Below are 19,990 nucleotides of genomic sequence, written 5' to 3' on the forward strand. Positions count from 1 at the left end.
GGATGGAGACATCTTCGGGCAGTAAAACTGGACTGCACTATCGGGCGATCGGCACGGTATAAATATGTCCAGCCGAAGGATTCTCTCAACTAGTCTCAGTTCTGTGTAGCAAGGAGTAGCTAGTGGTCTTATGGTTTCCGTCTTCGTACGAGGAACACCGAACCGCCCAGGAGTGCAGTAGGATTTAGCTGGACCTCGTTGCGTGCCGGAAGATGATGGAAAACAAGGTACGGTGGCGTCACTCTAGACGCTTGCGAAATTGTTTGAGACAGTGCAATAAAGTGGTCGTGTTTTGTGAGCTGTGCGAAAGAAAAGGTAGATAACGGAATGTGTTTCTAATTTTACTGATTTTCCCTCCAGATTGTTTTCCTGCTCTTCCTGGGGGCACTTTTAGGCGCCTCACGGGCGGAAGCTTTACCTGATGAAAGCTTCCTTATCACGTCGGTGAACAAGCAGAACTTGCTGAAAGCACTGCTGCAGCAAGAGTCGACCTCTTCCAATATTGGCCTCCGCGGATCGGGTCAAAAGGACGAAGATGGATATCATTACGATCGCCCACAGGATCCGCTCTGTCTCCTAGGTGATGGACCACACTGTCAGCAAACGAAACCTGACAACGGTTATCTGCCGCCTTGCGCACCAGGATCGCAAGGACCGAACTGTCAGCCAACTGCACCCATCTGTCCCCAGGGCGGAAATCCACCGCATTGCTGTACAAATGGAGGAAATGGACCGAACTGTGTATTGCCGGAAGTACCTCCGATACCGCCGATCATAGTTCATCCTGGCCATACCGGAGCACCCATCGTACAGGTACAGACCTTCGTGTACGGAGCATGCACCAACGGTGGCTCTGGACCGTACTGCTGTACAAATGGAGCAAACACGCCCGACTGTGTTCTGAGTGCACCTCCTATTGTGGTTGAGGCTCCACCACAGCCACCACCAACGAGGCCACCGCCGCCCCCGCCAACGAGACCACCACCGCCACCGCCAACCACAACGAGACCTCGTCCACCGCCAACGACGAGACCTCCGCCGCCACCGACCACTACAAGGCCTCGACCGCCACCAACGACGAGACCTCCGCCACCGCCAACCACTACTCGCCCAAGACCTCCACCTACTACGACTCGTCCTAAGCCTCCACCTACTACCACTCGTCCTAGACCTCCACCGACGACCACGAGGCCACGTCCTCCGCCAACTACTACACGTCCAAAGCCACCGCCAACGACGACCAGGCCACGACCACCGCCAACTACCACTCGTCCAAAGCCGCCGCCGACGACTACGAGGCCACGCCCTCCTCCAACTACCACTCGTCCGAAGCCTCCGCCAACGACGACAAGGCCACGACCTCCGCCAACTACCACTCGTCCAAAGCCTCCGCCAACGACGACAAGGCCGCGACCTCCGCCAACTACAACTCGTCCAAAGCCACCGCCAACGACGACCAGGCCACGACCTCCGCCAACGACCACTCGTCCGAAGCCACCGCCAACCACAACAAGGCCACGACCTCCACCAACGACCACTCGTCCGAAGCCACCGCCAACCACAACAAGGCCACGACCTCCACCAACGACCACTCGTCCGAAGCCTCCGCCAACGACGACCAGGCCACGACCACCACCAACTACAACTCGTCCAAAGCCACCGCCAACGACGACCAGGCCACGTCCTCCACCAACGACCACTCGTCCAAAGCCACCGCCAACGACGACAAGGCCGCGACCTCCGCCTACGACGACTCGTCCGAGACCTCCGCCAACTACAACTCGTCCTAAGCCACCACCTACAACAACCCGCCCAAGACCTCCTCCAACTACAACTCGTCCTAAGCCACCGCCGACAACGACGCGTCCTAAGCCACCGCCGACGACGACGCGTCCCAAGCCTCCGCCAACTACTACCCGACCAAAACCGCCACCAACGACAACGAGACCAAGACCACCGCCAACCACGACACGGCCAAGACCGCCACCGCCTCCGCCACCAACACCAACTCCTGCATATCCAATCATACCTGTGACCCAACCACCGGTAGTGTACCTCGGATGCCCGAATGGAGGTGTTGGTCCTTACTGCTGCACGAACGGAGGAATCGGCCCGAACTGCGACGTACCACAGGGACCACCGTATCAATCGTGCGACAACGGCGGTCAACCACCGTTCTGCTGTACCAACGGAGGTGTTGGTCCGTACTGCGTGGAGATTCAGCAAGCAATCGAAGTCCGTCCACCGACGACTATCGTTTACACGGAACCGGTTTACCAACCGATAGGGCCAGTTGTAGTGCCTCAGGGAATCCGCCCTGGACAGGCTCCTCTGCCAACGCAGCCACAGCAGGTCCAGTACCAACCATATCAACCGCAGATCCAGTACCAACCACAACAGCCACAGTTCCAGTATCAACCGATTCAGCCGCAGCAGCCACAGATCCAGTACCAGCAGCAGCAGCAGCCACAGAGCCAGTACCAACCACAGCGCCCAATTAATACACCTAGCTACGGTTATCAGCCTCAGGTAACCATAGTGCCTAGCTCTACACCTGCACCATTCTTTGCCGGGTCAAGCGCACAGACCGGTAGCGTCTTTGGACAGTCATCTGCGAATGATTTTGTTCAAGCCATAACGCCACGTCCGGCCGCTCCTGCCGCTCCAAGACCCCAGGCACAGCAGCAGGCAGCCCGACCACAGGCTACACCAGCACCAGCTAGACAACAACCTTCTGCACGGCCACAGGCTTCTCCAGCACCAGCAAGACAACAACCTTCGGCACGACCACAGGCTTCTCCAGCACCAGCAAGACAACCTTCGGCACGACCACAGGCTTCTCCTGCACCGGCAAGACAACAACCTTCTTCACGACCACAGGCTTCTCCGGCGCCAGCAAGACAACAACCTTCGGCACGACCACAGGCTTCTCCGGCACCGGCAAGACAACAACCTTCGGCACGACCACAGGCAGCTTCGCCACAGCGACAGACTGGTGGCTTCAATAACGATTTCTCCAACAAGGCTCCAGTGAGACCAGCGTCGGTGGCAGGAGCAGGACAATGTGAAGGTTCGAACTGTGAGCACGGCTTCTACTACAAACTCGGTGATCAGGCGGTCATATTTTAGGGATTAGGAAAACATTCACGTATGATGTAAGAGATATTGGTTTATGTACATAAATAAATGGTGGTTCCGCCGTGCCCGATGGAACAAATAATAATGTCACCGAAGATGTTGGGTTATATGTTTCGGAAGTCTTCAGCTAGTGTTTTTTTAGCTTCAAACTGTATATTTATTGATATATTTATTCTATGTTTTTTTTCTCAATCTCCATGTCCCGTACTTTTCCTCGACGTTTTAGTTTTGACAACTAATACTAAAACTATTCGATCCATAAGCATGCTGTGCTCAGTTCATACCCAACCGCAGATCAAACCTGCCACGGCACAAACACTTGATTTGATAGTGGTCATCAAATGGCGCAATCGTTATTAAAAGCCTGGGCAACGGTAACCCGCCTCGGCTCGATTCCGCAATAGCTTCTACAACGTTTGTTCTTTTCTTTGTTGCCGGAGTGTAAAGGTCACACTCTGAGCGTTCGTTGCTCGAGGCACTGACGTTATGTCGATAATTTGTTGCCCATTACAACGCCAGACCGAGCGCCACCGTCGAGTGCGGCTTCCAAGTCTGGGAGTACTTCGGTTTCAATCTCGGTGCACCATATTTAGAGTCTTATCTGCATGGGGGAATATCGACTGGTAGTATCCCAGCGTTTTCTCTTGCGCGTCTTGGCTAGTCGGGAGTGTCGGTAGAGTGGCGCGTGACGTGACGAATTAGGGTCACAATCGAACTGAAAGACATGAACGACATCTATCTAAGGGATGAGAAGCTTTGATCCGTGGTCGTAGGTTGGTTCGTTGTACCTGTCGGGTGTAAATGCAGCTTTTTGATGAACCCTTAGGGTCATGTTTATAGGTTAACGCATTACCCGTTGTGCATGAGGGTGCTTTCGTGTTTGATCTGATAATTTTTTTCTGATCCTATTGGTCAATGATTTATAGCCCTTAAGATAAAAGAAGTGCCATTTTCCAGCGCCTTTCAACCAATGACTTCGAACTGAACGATCAATTTATTGAGCAAGTTAAAATGAGTAGAGTTAATGATTAGATAAAATTATTAAAATAATTATTCCCCTGTAACAGCTCAAATTTTGCATGTTTCATGCTCTTCCAGTGCACTACCACTACCAATACCAAACGAAATGGTTTAATCGCAAAAAGGTCAAGGTGTGATTATTTGCATAATCCCACTGGCAAGTGCACCCATCAGCGGGTGGTGAATTTAGGCTCTCTTGCCTATCGTTGAAGCATGTAGCAGAACACCCAGAAACCCAAAAAAACAAGTCATCAAACTACCGGAAGCGTGCATAGTAAAACGCTGCATCGAAGCTCTCTGTACGCGCCGATGTTCGTGCCCATGTGAACCTTGCTTGTTGGTAACAAGTCAGTCACATCGCAACAAGAAAAGGAAGACAGCAACACCAACAGCAACAAAAGCAGCCGTCAGCCATGCCAACGAGAACAACAAATCACCACTGATGCGAAGGACATGCTGCTGTTGCTGCAGCTGTCCATTTCTGAGATGTGTGTTGCTTTCGTCTCGTGGGAGTTTTGACGAAAAATTGACGACCTAAGGGCAGGCATTAATTCGTCTTTCGGGTCAAGTGGTGAATAAATGAGGAGAAAAAAAGGCTGACAAGATAAAAAAAGGTAAAAATCACAACCACACACATACAACCTGACATCCGCCCAGTGTGGTGCAATCAGATGTTGTGTGATCTCAACAAGTAGTACTCTTCTGTGTGGAATGGAGGGTTTGGTTGGTTTTAAGGCGAACACAACCATCATCTTATTACGGTGATCTGATCTGAAGCTATGATTTTTGTTGCAAATTGTTTGCCATTCACTGGGTCATGGCGAGGCCTATAAAACTGGTACATTTTTTGTAGGGAAGCATCAGAGAAAACGGATTTTGTGGAAAGCAGTAGTAGAGAGTAAGAATGAGATATATTTGGGGTTTGATCCGAGAACAATCATGTTATTAGAGGCGTGTTCTTGACGATTACACCACGCTGCAGGAATAATGAAGATATGTTCAATGTGAAGTAGGATGTGCTATTTTAGGCTCAAACTATTTAGCAATGAGCAGTACTTACAGAGTTGATGGCGATATACTCATACTGTTGGCACACTTTCTGGATGCTGTACATAATATTGTAGAGAGTGTGAGACAAATAATGCCAATATAATAGTTATTTGAACCCTTTAGTACAGCAAACGAACACTCTGTGGAATTGTCTCTGTATCTTGATCATTAACACAATTCTCATAGTTTGTGTGAAATTTACTACACTGCACAACACGTCTAAAACATTTAACCTCGAATAAACATTAATGTAGGATTGAAAAAAAACTGTGCAACTTAAAACTTGACCCAATTCACCCCAAATCAAATCAATCAACTCCAGTAATGGACGTCGATGAAAGCGAACGCAAAAAGAGCGAAAAAAGACCTATTAAAAAGGCATTGCGCAGCATCTCCACACGGCCAAACAATCCTATCGCACTGGACGCACACAGTATGCAATATGCGCTTAAGTTTGTGTTTCCCGATAGTAACTACATTAAAGCCCCGGGGGTCAGTTAGCCCTTTCGATTATCCGTCCATAAGAGGAGGATGAGACACCACGAGTACGATGTGCTAACCTTCTTATCGTCGTTTCACACGGTAGCTGTCAAAGCAACAACATGGTCGCTAAACGAGATTGAACGCTGCTGCAAGCCCGGTCGCTGCTGCTGCTCAATAAGCCCTCTAAGGCGCATGGACTGTTTATGGTTGAACGTTGGTTGCGTGCAACTAATAGATTAAGGGAAAAAGAAGGAGGAATAAAAAAACCCCGAGAACCATAAACTCACAGGGGCGCGCGCGCGCGCGCGATCATCACTCGTCACTGCCCTCGGCCCGACGTGCTAGTGACCTTGTCGAGCATCAGTTTTTTTGTTGTTGTTGCTATTAGACCCTTGCCCTTCCTCCCAGCCACGTGTTAAAATTTGAGCAAAAGCGTACCCATTAACGCACGCCGCTTCAAATCCGAAACGATGGCAAGATACCGATCGAAGCAGATCGTTTTATGTTCGCATCACAAAACAATGTTTTGCAGGCCGGCCGAGCCCCCGCGCCAATGGGAGGTATAAAAAATGATACCTGACCCGTGCATACCGGACGCCGATGGCTTCATGTGCGCCGGTACGCATGAAGATTAATGGGGCACGCAGTGGGCGCAATTTCGCCATCTCTTGGCACCGTTAGGCCGCCGTATTTGCATCGGTATGGGCTGCGTGTGTGGGGTACACTTTTCCGCGTCCAGCCTTTGCTCTGTCGGAGGGTGAAGAATGTTTTCGGGAGGATGGATTGCTAACGCATATGAAGTGTGAAACCGGTGTGGCCATTGTTTGGAAATGTGGTCAGATTGTGTTCTGTGGCGGAGGAGTTTTTTGTTGTTTGTTGAATCAGCATAGAATTTGGGTAACCATGTGCAATAATTGTATGCGCTGGTTTGCTGGGTTGGAATGAGTTTTGCAACACATCACAAAATTGAAAAAATGATATGGATTTATTTGAATTTGAACTTTCAGAGCAACTCCCAACATGGTATGGTGGAAAATTTGTCTAAAAATGCAAATGGGCGGCGTTTTCACAATGAATTGAACAATTCCCCATAGACTCGCTGTTATCAGCCACTAACAAACGCTTTCCGTTTTTGGCTCCTCCCTGAAACTGCAGAACCAGTTTCCATCCAATTGCTCATTAGTGGCATTGTGGCACCAGCTTCCCCCAAAAAAGGATCTGTTGCATTTCCAAACTCTTTGCTTCATTAATTCATTTACGGAGTAGATTTCGACAACAAACAGGTGTATTCATGCTATTGGATGTGTTTTTGCCAGTTTATCGCTGGTTTGTTGTTTTGCTTAGCGAACACTAAAACTCGTCATAAAATCCCACCCACCCACTTCGGAGTCCACTCGCCCCCGGGTGCAACATTCGGAAACCGGCATCGCTTTCAAACGGTATGCAAATGGCTAACTCAGCGAAATTGCGCGAAGTTTGGAGAAGCTGTGGAGTCCATTCCGGCCCGACCTTGGGGATGCTCGGTCGCATCTTTCTTCAGCAACTTGTTTCCCATCCACACAAACCCTATCTCCCCGTGTATGCGAAAAAGGAAAGCAACACTGGTAAACACTAATAGCAAACCAGTTCGAACGAGATATCGACCGGGTAGACCAAATTCATCGGCGAGTGGTCCAAAAGATGGAAAAAGCGTTCGTTTCGCTCTGTTTTCAAATTTGCCGCATGACCTTGAGGAGCTGTGTAACATGCCACAGCACGGGAAGCGGGTACCATTCCGTTCTTTTTCGTTAGAATTGGAGTCTGATCATGTGGAGCTGTGGTGGGAATATATTATGCACGAATAACAAGCTTGTGGGATGTTATCTTCACGACGAAAGCGCTGATCGTACCACAGCACAGTAGAAGAAATAAGCGTAGGATGATTCTGCAGCACGTTTTAGGTTTTAATTTCTTGGCTTGTAGTTATAAAGACAACCTCATAAACACGTTGATCGTAATGGTAATTCTGGGGATGAGCAGTGACAAAAGCAACAGCGCAGGATAATTGATTTCACTGAGAGTAGAAAGCTAAAATGAATTCATTTGCCGTTTCCCGTGGTAGCATCAGCCGCGTGCCAATGCAGTAGGTCACGGCCTAGTACCTATTAGACGACCAGGAAGGCCAGAACCTTTACCGTCCTTTAGTAGCCCCCGTAAGCCCTTGCATCAGGTTTGTCTCGGCATCGGCGGAACGCGCTGCAATTTGTAATGTGGGGTAGAGCCTGTGGATGAGCAGTGTCCACTGGGGTAGCTATCCACCGGGCAAAAGGTGCCACACGGGCTGTGCCTCGATTGGCGCTAACTCGCTCATCGTTTCATGGACCAATGCCACCGATGCGATGGGGTTATCTCGATGCCTTAGCGCTGATGGTTGCTGATGAGCATAAAGGGAGACGATCGAGTCTCATGATCAGCGGTCAATGATTGGCGTAACATTTGTTGCTCCCTCCATCTGAGGTTTGCGAAGCGAAGTCTAGTGTTCGGTGTAGTGGGTGCATTGGAAATGCCCTCTACCAAGCTTCAAAGCCCAGTACTGTTCCCTCAAACGGTCGATCGTAAAAAAAAAGATCACGACAATGTTGTCTAGACACACTGGTCACAACACTGGCCGACGGTTATGTAAAATCGCTGCCTCTGCGGGCAGTGTATTGTGAGAAGTTATGCGCACCGGGTGAGGAAGATTCACACCACCACCACCAGCAGCAGCAACAGCAGCAGCAGGCAAGTGAGCGTGTGCGGCACGATAAAAGCAAATATTTGCGGACCAATGCGCGTGCGATGCTATTATGAGCCGCGAGCATACTGCGATGGGTTGGGTTTAAGTAGGTTTTGCGCGAGAAGGGCTTGTCGGTGGACTAGGAGGTCAACGAAGACTTGTAGCACGAGAACGAGAAGCAATTGCACGACCGACGAGATGGTGTCGGATTCGCCAATCCGGGAGCAAAGGCATCTACGCCAGTTCGTTTAACGATTAGGAATCATGCAATGGAAGTATTTTTCCTGAGAAGTAGGAAACGTCAAGTCGTATGTGGTTGATTAAGATTACTTCTACTTCTGTACTTCTTACCTGATTGACTTTTTTAAAGCTTTTTTTGAAACATGTTTTGGGATTTCCATTATGGCAGTGGAGTTCACAAATTTGCAGATTACGATCAATACTTGAGAATAACGACTGCAGATCTCAGAATCAACCATACTTCCTGCTCCAAGCATTTGGAAGCTCTAAGAGAAGTTCATTTGCATGATTTGAGTGCTTTAGGATAAGCCGACAAGTCTGCCTACTCTTCAATACATTGGGTTCAATACAGAGGGCCTGCTCCTACAATGTTACCTCGATGCGAATTTTTGGACGATCCGTAAGATTTGGTGAGAATATTTCGATCTGCTTGTGACTGACAGTGAAGTGGCGTCGAAAAGTCAAGTACATCACGCACCTTTACGGGGCATCCATCTTAGGAAGGTCATCGATGTTTGTTGGTGCGTGCGTGTGGCCCAAACCGAATAAGGAACATCTCGACGAGCGGCGCATCCTGATGTCTGAAGATACACCAAATTCTTCCATCCATAATTCAAGTGTAATCGAACGCTGGGGTGCTTTACACGCGCTAAGAGGGGCTAAGTTTTATAGCAAGCTCGTAAACTTTATACGCGCGTTTTATGAGAGCCAATTTGTAGCTCGCGATGAATAGTTTACGCTATCATGCTCAAGTAGCTCGCTTTTAATTGCAAAAGTGCAATCGTAAACGTGGATGTGTACAGATGCATGAGTTCTCACCCTTTTACTCTTAATGCTTTCGTCACCCTTTCCTCCGAAAGCGTCCACTTTGCTGCCGACGCAGTTGCACCTCTGACCTGCATAACGCATACAGCACACGCAAACCGTGCACAACCCCCACAGCCGTAAGTGACCTCTGGGCACCTTTTTGCGGTCCCGCGTGTCACCAGTTAAGTTGTCGTACGTGCGCCAATTCGTCACCCTACGCGCGGCACGGTTTTCTGGGCGCAAAATTTGTCTACTCGAAACACCGCGCGAAGCGAGGCACAATTAGGGATGCATACGAATGATGAAGATGATGCATCACGAATCACAGCCCCGTGGCGTGCGGTTGTACTTTTGCTTTCGCAGGCTCTCCTCTGCGCCAGTGGGGGAGGCACGTGAACGAGAGTGGGAAGATATCCGCGGAACAACTTTTGGGTACAAATCTCACGCTTTTTTGCACAAACTCTGATCGAGAGCTGAAGAGCTTTTCTGTGCCAAGATTGCTTTGGACGGATGCGACACGTACTGTGTGTGTGACTGTGGTGTGGTGTAATCTTCTTGTAGGTCATCCGAGACGCTAGTTTGTGCCAAAAATGTATAATTTACCGGCGATACCTTGAAGGTGGAAGATTCTAAAGCATCAAAACATGACATGAAGTACGAGATGTCACATAATTAGGTCGTTAGTGTTCATTTGCGTGTACAAACCTTTAGTGTGCCAGTGACAAGGCATTGGTTTTCTTTGCTCTTTATGTTATGCACATGCTTCATCATACTAATAACCCCCTGATTGGGATCAAACATACCAACGGTTCAACGTTTAATCCACCTGTGTACCTGAACCGAACTCCGAAACAAAACTCGCTCGTGCTCGTTATGTAAAACGAAAAAGCACCCATTTCTAACTGGTCGTGCTCCATTCGATGCGTTTGCTTATCGGGAACACGGTGTCATCTGAGAGCTATCGTTAGATACGTTCGACATCTCCGCCCTGCTGCCACGTGGACGCTGCTGCTCTTGCATCACGTACGTAAACGATACAGCACGCGCGCGCGCGCGTACGCCAAGATCGCTCTCTCGCGTTTTGTTGACAGAAAGTGACATAATATCTGTGCGCGATCGTTGTCGCAGCCACTGTCAATGTTGACGACACAAATGCCGCGCTACACGGCAAAACTTCACTTTCCGTATGCGGTAATGATGAGTTTAGCGCTGTTTAGTGCCATTTGTGGTGACCGGGAGTACATCCCACCTAACCAGCATCCCACAAAAAGCATATAGGTGCTAAAAACTACCTTTGCCTCTTTTCCTTCCCAAAAGTCGCCTGTTTGTTTTCTGTTTGTACGGTCATGAAAGAGCATAATCGAGAGGTGTCCGTGTGGGGAGAGCGTTTTTTGGCAGGTTAACTCCTACTAACCTACTGAGACGCAAACGATCGCACGACAAAAGGGACAAGTAACAACAGACACACTTCCGCTTCCGAATGGACACGGGGAGTTTGGGAGTGATTTAGCGTCACCCACGTACGTTCTCACGCCCGAAGGTCACGCCTAATTACCTGGGCTGGGCGGAGGTAAGCATTAGCATCAGCTCAAGATGTATGTTGATCACTACGAGCCTGCAGAGTTGCGTGGTACCAGAGCATGTTTATAGCCCTCCGCTAGATGACATTGACGGTGGTGATGATGGTGTGATTCTTACGACGTTATGTCTCCGGTAGTACCGTACTGGGTAATGGACGACTAATTCAAAAACCCTTCACAGTACCAACATAATTACCTTTGATTAAGTAATGACTGCCTTTGTGAGGTGTAAAGCTTTGGGTGGTAACTATGTGGCGTTATGGACGTCCCTTTTGGGTATGTCATTAACTAAAAGGGACCGTGATTAAGCATATTCACTGTTATGTTCCACAAACCCTTTTACGCTAATTTCGTTAAAAAAACTCCAAAACAAAGATGTTTTGGGAAGCAAAGGGTAATAAATTATTCAAAGCAACACGATCGTGAACTGTTCCAACTGTCTCGTAAAATCAGTAGATTTCTAGCAGATGCATCAACCTGGATAACCTTCAGCACCAGTTCTCACACAAACCACCTCCCTGGTGCTTGGATTCGGTACTGGTCTGGTGCAGTCCACACTTGTTCCAATGTTCTGTATGGGCGCCATTCGCGTTCAATTAGCACGCCATTATGGCGTATCTTATGAGGTTTGAAACGACCTATTGGTTTGTCGAGCATGTCCGATGCATCGATTGGGTTGGTAGGTTCACCCCCACCCAGAGTGCTACTTGGCACCGAACCACCCACACACGGAGTGTAGATCTCCTCCGACCGGACGCGTGGATGGGTGTAACAACAGGCGGATGCGCTGCATGCTGGCGGCCTCCGGATGGCTCCGGCCTGACACTGGACTGTGTAGTTATGGCCGTCGAAACGAGGGCATCGAGGGCATTATATTTATTACGATTGCTGGCAATCTTTGGAGGCTTTTTAGCATGATGCACCGGGCGGATTTGCAATGCTCTGTTCGATGACGCTACTGCTGCGCACCCGTCACCGGTGAGTCATCGTTGGGAAACAAGTCTCCGGACGGGTGCACCTTTTTGGATATCGGCAGGTGTACACACACTTTTGTTAATGGCTGTAATGGTTGGAATTTAGGATGACATTTAGAATATTCGGATCGGACATTTAGTTTAATCGTTCATCGGGGAGCGCAATGGTTGAAGATCGTTTTGATGCTGTCGAACATCAAACTGTGCGGCGTTGGCCTAGATTCAGCATTATCTTTTCTTACTGACATTTCATAAGCTGTCAGTCTAGTTTGGTTCTCACAAGCTGTTCTCTAGCGTAACGATCTCCCATGAGTACAAAATTGAATCATCTTCACCAGCCGCCGACCCAACAAAAAACCCGTCCTTCGCGAATTGATCATTTTCCTCTCATCGCGATGATTTCATTTTAATTTGCGTGAAATGAAGGCTTCAGCTCTTTGGACCATCAGCAGTGAAGTTACTCGTGTTGCGTGTGGTTTTTTGTGTGCTTTTATTAGCACAATCAAGAATCGCAACACACTACCACATGGGGTGACATTATGTGCGTTGTCACATTCATCTTCTTCAGAAAAACGCATCGAAGGCAGCGTTCCCGCGGTTTGCTTTTCTTCTTTCGGCTCGTGTGATTCGCTTTGACGATGCATCGCCTCTGAACTGGTGATGGAACGTTTTGCAGCACTTGCAAAAAGTTCAAGATCAGATCAGCCTCAGTAGGGCGATCACGGACTGGTTTCGGAATCGGTGGGTGGGAAATTAATCAATGCTCGTTACCGGTGCGATCTTCTTCTATTCGTGCCAACCGGGCGCTCTCCGCAGAGGATGTTCCGTCTAGTGAAAGGGAGTGCGTGTTTAGTTTTTGGAGGTCATTGCGCATGGATTCGCGCATACGCGATCGCAAACGCGAAATCAGGTTAGTAGCAGCATCCAATCGCTCGTATTCACAAAAGGTCGATTAAGGTGGGTCGTCGCCGATCGAGTGTACCGGAAGCGTGATGCATTCTCAATGATAAAGTCACCGCAAATCGGTCATTCTGGGTAAGTATGCTTCAATTGCGAAGCATCGGAACTGGCCGGATATGGGTGTTATTACAGGAATTCTGTGCACCAGCCCACTGACTTTAAGGCTACCTGTGGAAAGGCTAACAGAGATCGCTTTGGAACTCACAGCAGTACAATTGCAGTCAAAATGTCAGATGCACGATTAATCGTCATGCGAACGAGTGTAGATTAGTGCACGGTACCGGTTGTGGGTGCTAGGTATGGTTCCAGCCGATCGTCTCTAATCTTGAAAGCATCATCTTCGTGAACGCAGAACGGCTTTGATTGCGATCAGCGGGACACGGTGTCTTACGAGACGTTTGTGGCGCGCAAGAGAAGTAGATCTAGAGATAGGGAAAGAATAATAATGGTAGAATCGGTACAGGCGTTTGAAAAAAGTTAGAACTTCATTTCGAACCAACATCTGGCTGTTAAAGAGGGTTATTTAAAGACATTTAAGTACGTAACATAATAAACACTCCGTAGTTTTACATTTAAATTTACTTCACATTTGCCATTTGCGCGGTCGGTAATGACCGTTTGTTGTTGGTCATTTGTCCAACGACTTTTTATCCGTACAATCAGCGTAGCAATTTTTATGATACTTCTTCATGCAGAACCTCATCAAAAGAAGATACATTATCTTCACAGATCTGCAGAACATTCGGATGAAGTCAAAAACAAGTAACACGCAGTTTCCACCTGCTGTCAGTGAACCGTGTGACCTTTTCTGACGACCAACCACAAAGCCGGCGCAAATATGTAACTGTCAGCCTTTGTAGCTCCTAAGTGCGGGGAAGCACTGCGACGAAATCCGTTCGCTAATCCGTTATCCAAATGTATACAGTCAATTCACAGCTTTCGCGGGATTTGCGTCCATTTCGTGGGTGGATTTGCAAAGATTTGCGTGAAAAGGTGTCATTTTGAAGTTATTCATTTGGCAGAATTCGAAGCGAAAAGTGCCATTAGATGAAATAGTCTGACAATGACATCTATTTAAGGATTTTTGGGAGATTGTTTGTCTCCGATTACAATAGATTTATTATAATTAGTAGATTTCTGGAGGTAGCTCATTATAAACGACCTTTGAAGTAAGATTTAAGTAAAATCAAAGCCTCAAATTCTCACACATTTGGTTAACCTCGTCTGGCCACCGATGATGGATTACTCGAGCTTAAAGGATTATGAGACTCAAATTAGAAATCCAAATTTGTATACCTCATGTACCATACCTCAGAGAGAGAGAGAGAGAGAGAGAGAGAGAGAGAGAGAGAGAGAGAGAGACGTGGAAATATTGTTCATATTCTACCATGGTTCGGTGGCGTTTAAGTGATTCGTTGTTAAACAATAATAGCAGACCCTAACCTAAGGCACATCGAAAAACTAACCAAACAGAGCTCCATGTTGACTACTCCCCCCTTTTCGATGCCGAGGGAATCAGCAGGGAGCACCTTACCGGACCGGAGAACCGGTTCGTAGGCGAAGGTCTTCTTCCGTCTGATGGAACCAACCCGTCGGAGGGTCCCTTCGGGGGTCACCCTGCCTGTTGGCTAATGAAAGGGAATCTATAATTATTATGCATCGTCGTCGTGGTCGTCATCGTCGGTCGAGATAGTGTTCTGCCACGGGTTCGGGGGTGGGGGGGGGGGTGGCTGAGTCCAGCCTCGGATTGGTGTCAATGATGTTCGCCACGACCTCCTTCCTCCTTGGGTTACAGCAAAAAGGGATTTGAAGGCATTTGAAGGTGGCCGGTTTCCAAACAACTCACCGATCGATTGGAAAAGGCCAACGGCAGGCACCACCGCCGACGACGACGCCCTTTTGGGAATGCCCAAACGGCCGAATGAAGCGATCGGATTAAAAGTCCCCGGCTCCGCCCAGCTTCGGTGCGTTGTTTGACAGATTAAAATATTTGGATAGTTTGGATGCGTATCTTTTATTAATGTCTTGATTTCTTCACCGAGCGTTGAATAATAAATTGACGGTGGTGAATATGGCTAGCTTCTCGGGTAAAACTTTGAAACTACTGCGTGTACTTATCCATTCAGCTGTAAGTACGGTAGATGTTAAACTGTTTAATCGTACCCAATAAACGGTTCCACTTTGCTACGATCAATCAAAACGGTACACCAATCATCTTCCTCAACTCCGCTAAAGCGCCCGACGCTGGCTGGAGCTTCCGTTTAATCCTCTCAGCCCATAATTGGTTTCACATCCATCAATCGTATCGATCACCGATTGATCCACAATACCCCCCAACGTCGATCGTGGCCGATGAGAGGAGCCTCTCGCCACTGTACCGGTGAAATATGGCCAATGAAATGCGCCCCAAATGTGCTATCATTAGCTGTCAAAAATGGATGGGACCCATCCCCACGGTCGGCCGCAAGCTCGTAAATCCATCACACTAAACGATCCATGGGGCTGGTGGTGGTGGTTTGTTGGATTATAAACAATCGGACGGTCTGCCATGACGGCAGATTGGCTCGTTGATGGAGAGTAATATTTAATTAACGCTTTGTTTTATCTCATAAAGTGTCGTCGTTTTGTTTGATGGTGGGCTATTTGTCATCTGTCTTTGTATACATTTTATTAGGCGTCCAGTTCGGTAGTAGCTTCTGAGTCATAAAGCTACACCTTATCTTAATGATTGAAATTAGCTATAAAGTAGGATTAAGTAAGCATTGTCTTAATTGATCAGATACAATCTTTAGCATCAAATTGTTGCAGAATTAAACCTAATCGACTCAGAACCTAGCGATCGATTGCACAAATTAGTGTGAGATATTTTTAGACCATCTTCCGTAGCTACCTCAGGGTTTTACCGGACAAGATCGCCGGAAATGAAATCGATCGATACCTTCCTTCCCCGTGCGGCGGTACCAAACCCCGCGTCACTCTAATGATTCACCACCGCCGTATCGTGTTCAGCTTGTTTGATTGCGATTTTATTGCAGCTTCCCAGCCCAGATGAGCACACACCACCGTTTACGGGGTCCGCATTGCTCAGTTCAGAGGTCAACGGCGGCATTAAGCTGCCGATTTGCAGCCTGACCAGCGCTTTTAATGAGTAATTTCGGGCGAAGGACACCCTGGCCGGGTTAGATGACGATCGATCGACGTTCGATCGTAATCATTGGCCGAACGGGTAAAGACTTCGCACGATAGCGATCAAACCACAAACCCTCGTCGAAAATATCGTTTCGGTGGGCTCTGTGTGTACACAGTGCGTTTGATTACCTAAATGTTTGTTTGTGTGGCTTATGAGCGGGTAAGCTACTCCTCCGATTTGGAGGTTATACAGCCTGCATGGTTTGTTGTTTCAAGCGCACACATGCGCGCTACTGAATCGTTTAACTAAATCGCTCGAGCTAGAGACGGGAAGGGAAAACGGGACACGCGATGGTGAGTTTGGAAGCGACGCACAAAATTTCGTTGACAATTCAATATGACAGATTGTTGAGCCAGGTGTTTGTGTGCGCATTGGAATCGTCAAATGTCAATGGGTCACCTTAGTAAATTGGTGTGCAATAGCCACCCTCTCGTGGAATTCATCATCCGAAAAGAGGTGGCATGCATTGTCATCACCTTCATCCCCCTTAAGGCAACCGAAAGACTTATTAAATGTATCCCCAGCACAAAACAACACCTTACAGATCTTGAGTCAATCAGCCATTGATGGTGGGCCACTGTTTTGGATGTGCAATAAGCGCAATCATACGACATTTGGTTGAAAGCACCAATGGAACCAATTGCGCACAGTATGGGGTATGACGGGTATGTCTTGAACTTGAGGTAAAGGAAAATGTCATCCTTATGGTCATTGTTCTTAACAACCTTATTCCTTTTGCGAAATTGAGTATCTAACATCATCACTAAGAACGATCTCCTTTCCTGTCCAACCCGAAGTGCTCTACACCAGTACAAATGATCACTCTAATAGCCAATTCAACGATCTCGTCACTGGGCAATCCTTTTGAACAATGATTACCTTCTGCGCTTTGTTGGAATCTAATAATTGTGTGTGTGTGAACAATTGCTGGTAGGCAATGGTATGACAATTGAATATGTATTATGTGCTTGGTAAAAGGTGAAGGACAGCATTGAATTAGGTTTGCCAGTAAAACCCCCAGCCGACGACAATGCTAATGTTTGCCAAATGCCCATCTACACCTACGGAAGGGATCCAAAAATGAGCAATAACGAACATACTTTACCCTGCCGCTTGAAGTTGCCGCTCAAACACAAAAGGAATTCTGTGCAAAAATAAATGTGTTCAATATGAAATATCTTCCGGAGATAATCATCTCCTTGTGATATCCTCGTCATGTCTCATCTAAAAATATCAAATTCTTTATTTCTAGCGTGTTCCAGCGTAGCACCTGACACGTTTTGGGGACCATGGGTAAACCCATCCCAGCACATGATGTGGTGTGACCTCTTCAACTTGACCCCTTTAATTCTGGTTAGGACACGCCAGATCAAGATCCTTTACCACACACACACACATCCGTGTCATGTGGTCTTGTGGTGCGACGTCAAAGATCAGTCGGTCGATCAATCAGCCGTGAGCCGTCTCTCCCAGCACTCGACGATGATGAAGATCAACGTCGTCGGTCCCCGCGATCACACGGAACTGGTGAGCTTGTCCGTTGTATGAACCTACGGCAGTCGCCCCAGCACACACCGTAAAGTTGATTAATTAAACAAATTGCATCATACGTCGAGGTGGTGGAGGTGATATTCGATACACCCCGGGCCGGGGGGAGTATGACACGAACCGCCACTAACGTGAGGATGAATGAGCGTGTACCTGTGTCTTGCTTTGCAGCATTCGGCACCGCGTTGTGAGATAATGAAGCAATGAAGCTTCTAAGAATGGTAAGGCGAGAAGCGTGAGGCAACGATACCACATTGTCCGACACTGGTAGATCCGCCATACGCGCGTTGGAGATGTCTCAGAGGACTGGGGAATCCCTTAGAATTCCCAAAAATAGACTTCCATTGAATGTCCGAGCGGGGGAGATGTTCTCGCAGTTCCCGGACCTAGTGCAATCAGATGTAGGTTTTATGTTTGTGGTAGCATCAGGTGCTTCGGAGAAGTGATCGTGAGGTTACCGTGAAGTGGATGATGTTGTTAGCATTGCTAGAGGGAGTGCAGAATAAAAATGAGAAGAAAATGTGAAGGCTGACCAATGAACCAATGATTTGAGAAGTTCCGACGCTGTCCGGGGTGTGGTTTAAACCGGATTTGAAGCATAAAATCTACATCAAATCTTGTATTCACTTACCGCCACTTTTCAATCACTGCACCGACACTAGACGCACCCGTATCGGTAATGTCGGTTTGTCACTTATGCCTGCACCGAACGACACGAGGTCGAAGGTTGTGCAGGCAGTCTGCCTTCTTCTCAAAATCACAACAACAACTGCTTCCAAAAACAGATACTGCGCGTATTCTTCAACTCGCTCACAGCCAAACCCACCAGGAAGTGTGAACGATTGGTACGGGAGGTCGCAGAATTTGCACGATCCATTAGAGATACGGCGTTTTCACGGCTGTTTGGCGGTGGCTGCTCTTTCCATCCATAATCATGTTTGGCTAGCTAATTTGGTGCTATTCGAAGCGAAGAATTTGATTATTCAAATTTCGCATCCGATGACATCCCGGGTGTGGGGAGCGGTTGAGGTCCAATATTTTTCAAACCATTCGGAAAACATTGCCCAGCCTGGGCAGGTTTAGAAGAGGATGCTTGCGCTCTTGCCTTTATGATAGCATGCACCAAATATTTCCCCTGTTTGCAGTAGTAACCCCTTGCGTAGCGCTGTGTCACTCGATCGCGTTCGCTCGGTGGCGCAACAGAAATGGCAGAAATCGCACGCTGCGAAACAGAATGGGTGACATTTTCACATTCATATTCACTGTCATTTATCAATATTAGCTCAGCAGAAAGACAGACACTGCTGTGTGCGGGTGTGCAAAGGCAGAATACGAATACTTTTGGCAGGGGTTCGTAAAGCGATCATGCGCATCGCCGCCAACACCTTCAGCGCAGACTGTCGCAAACGTTTCGAGCCAGACATTGGGACGCACATTCTAGAGCAGCGAAGCGTGGGCAGCCAATACATCCTTCTCTAATGTCAATTATTTGTCGTTCTGATTTCTTTACAAACAGCGAATACTGTGTGCAGTTCGTTTTCAAATAGATTTTCATATTTTGATCTTCTTAAAAAAAATGCTCAAATACAGCACATCTAATTACACCATACCGTCGCAACCGGTTTTCTTACTATTTTCAGTTGGCCAGTTCCTTCACTGCTTCCGCACGGACCCGGACTTTGTTTAATTACATCCACATCGCTGCTTCCACTAATCGAAACGAGATGTGTACGCGCCAATCACGCGCCGATCCCGTCCGCGTGCTGCTCTCTGTCCGTAACCTTTTCCGCGCGTTAGCATAACCCTTGGAGGGGTCTGAAAGGGTTGGGAAGGAAATTAACCTTACGCGGTGGATCATGCAGCGTGCTGGTGGAGTGGCAGAGCAGAGGTAAATTGTTATTACTGTCACTGCACGACTTAATCAATATCGCATTTGGGCAAGTCTGGCCGCTGACTTGAGAATGTCAACAGTAGAAGAGTGCGTTTGATTTCTTCTTTTTTTCTGCTTCTTCTTTTTATGTACATTACACGACCATTTACTGCTAATTACTATTATTTTATTACAACCAGAGGGGGTGGAGAATGGAATCAGTTCTAATTATCTTTATTGCGTTTGCGTGCAGGATAGCTGGATTACAAGAAGAATAACTTCCAAATGGCAACTTTAACGATCGTAGAGAAGGTTTGTAGTATTTATAGTTGACATTTCCTTACGTCCGGGATTTGTATTTCGTCATGATGGTTA

The 19,990-nt window shown here is 47.7% G+C and overlaps 1 protein-coding gene across 1 annotated transcript; it reads left to right on the forward strand.

The window, feature by feature from the left end:
* Positions 1-74: 74 nt before the first annotated feature.
* Positions 75-3,223, forward strand: LOC121593990 (basic proline-rich protein-like). Its single transcript, XM_041916823.1, has 2 exons — positions 75-227; positions 361-3,223. Exons 1-2 carry the CDS (start codon positions 213-215, stop codon positions 3,127-3,129), a joined length of 2,784 nt encoding a protein of 927 aa, XP_041772757.1. The 5' UTR covers positions 75-212; the 3' UTR covers positions 3,130-3,223.
* Positions 3,224-19,990: the final 16,767 nt, after the last annotated feature.

Source organism: Anopheles merus, chromosome 2L (assembly GCF_017562075.2).
Source record: "Anopheles merus strain MAF chromosome 2L, AmerM5.1, whole genome shotgun sequence".
Classification (NCBI taxonomy): domain Eukaryota; kingdom Metazoa; phylum Arthropoda; class Insecta; order Diptera; family Culicidae; genus Anopheles; species Anopheles merus.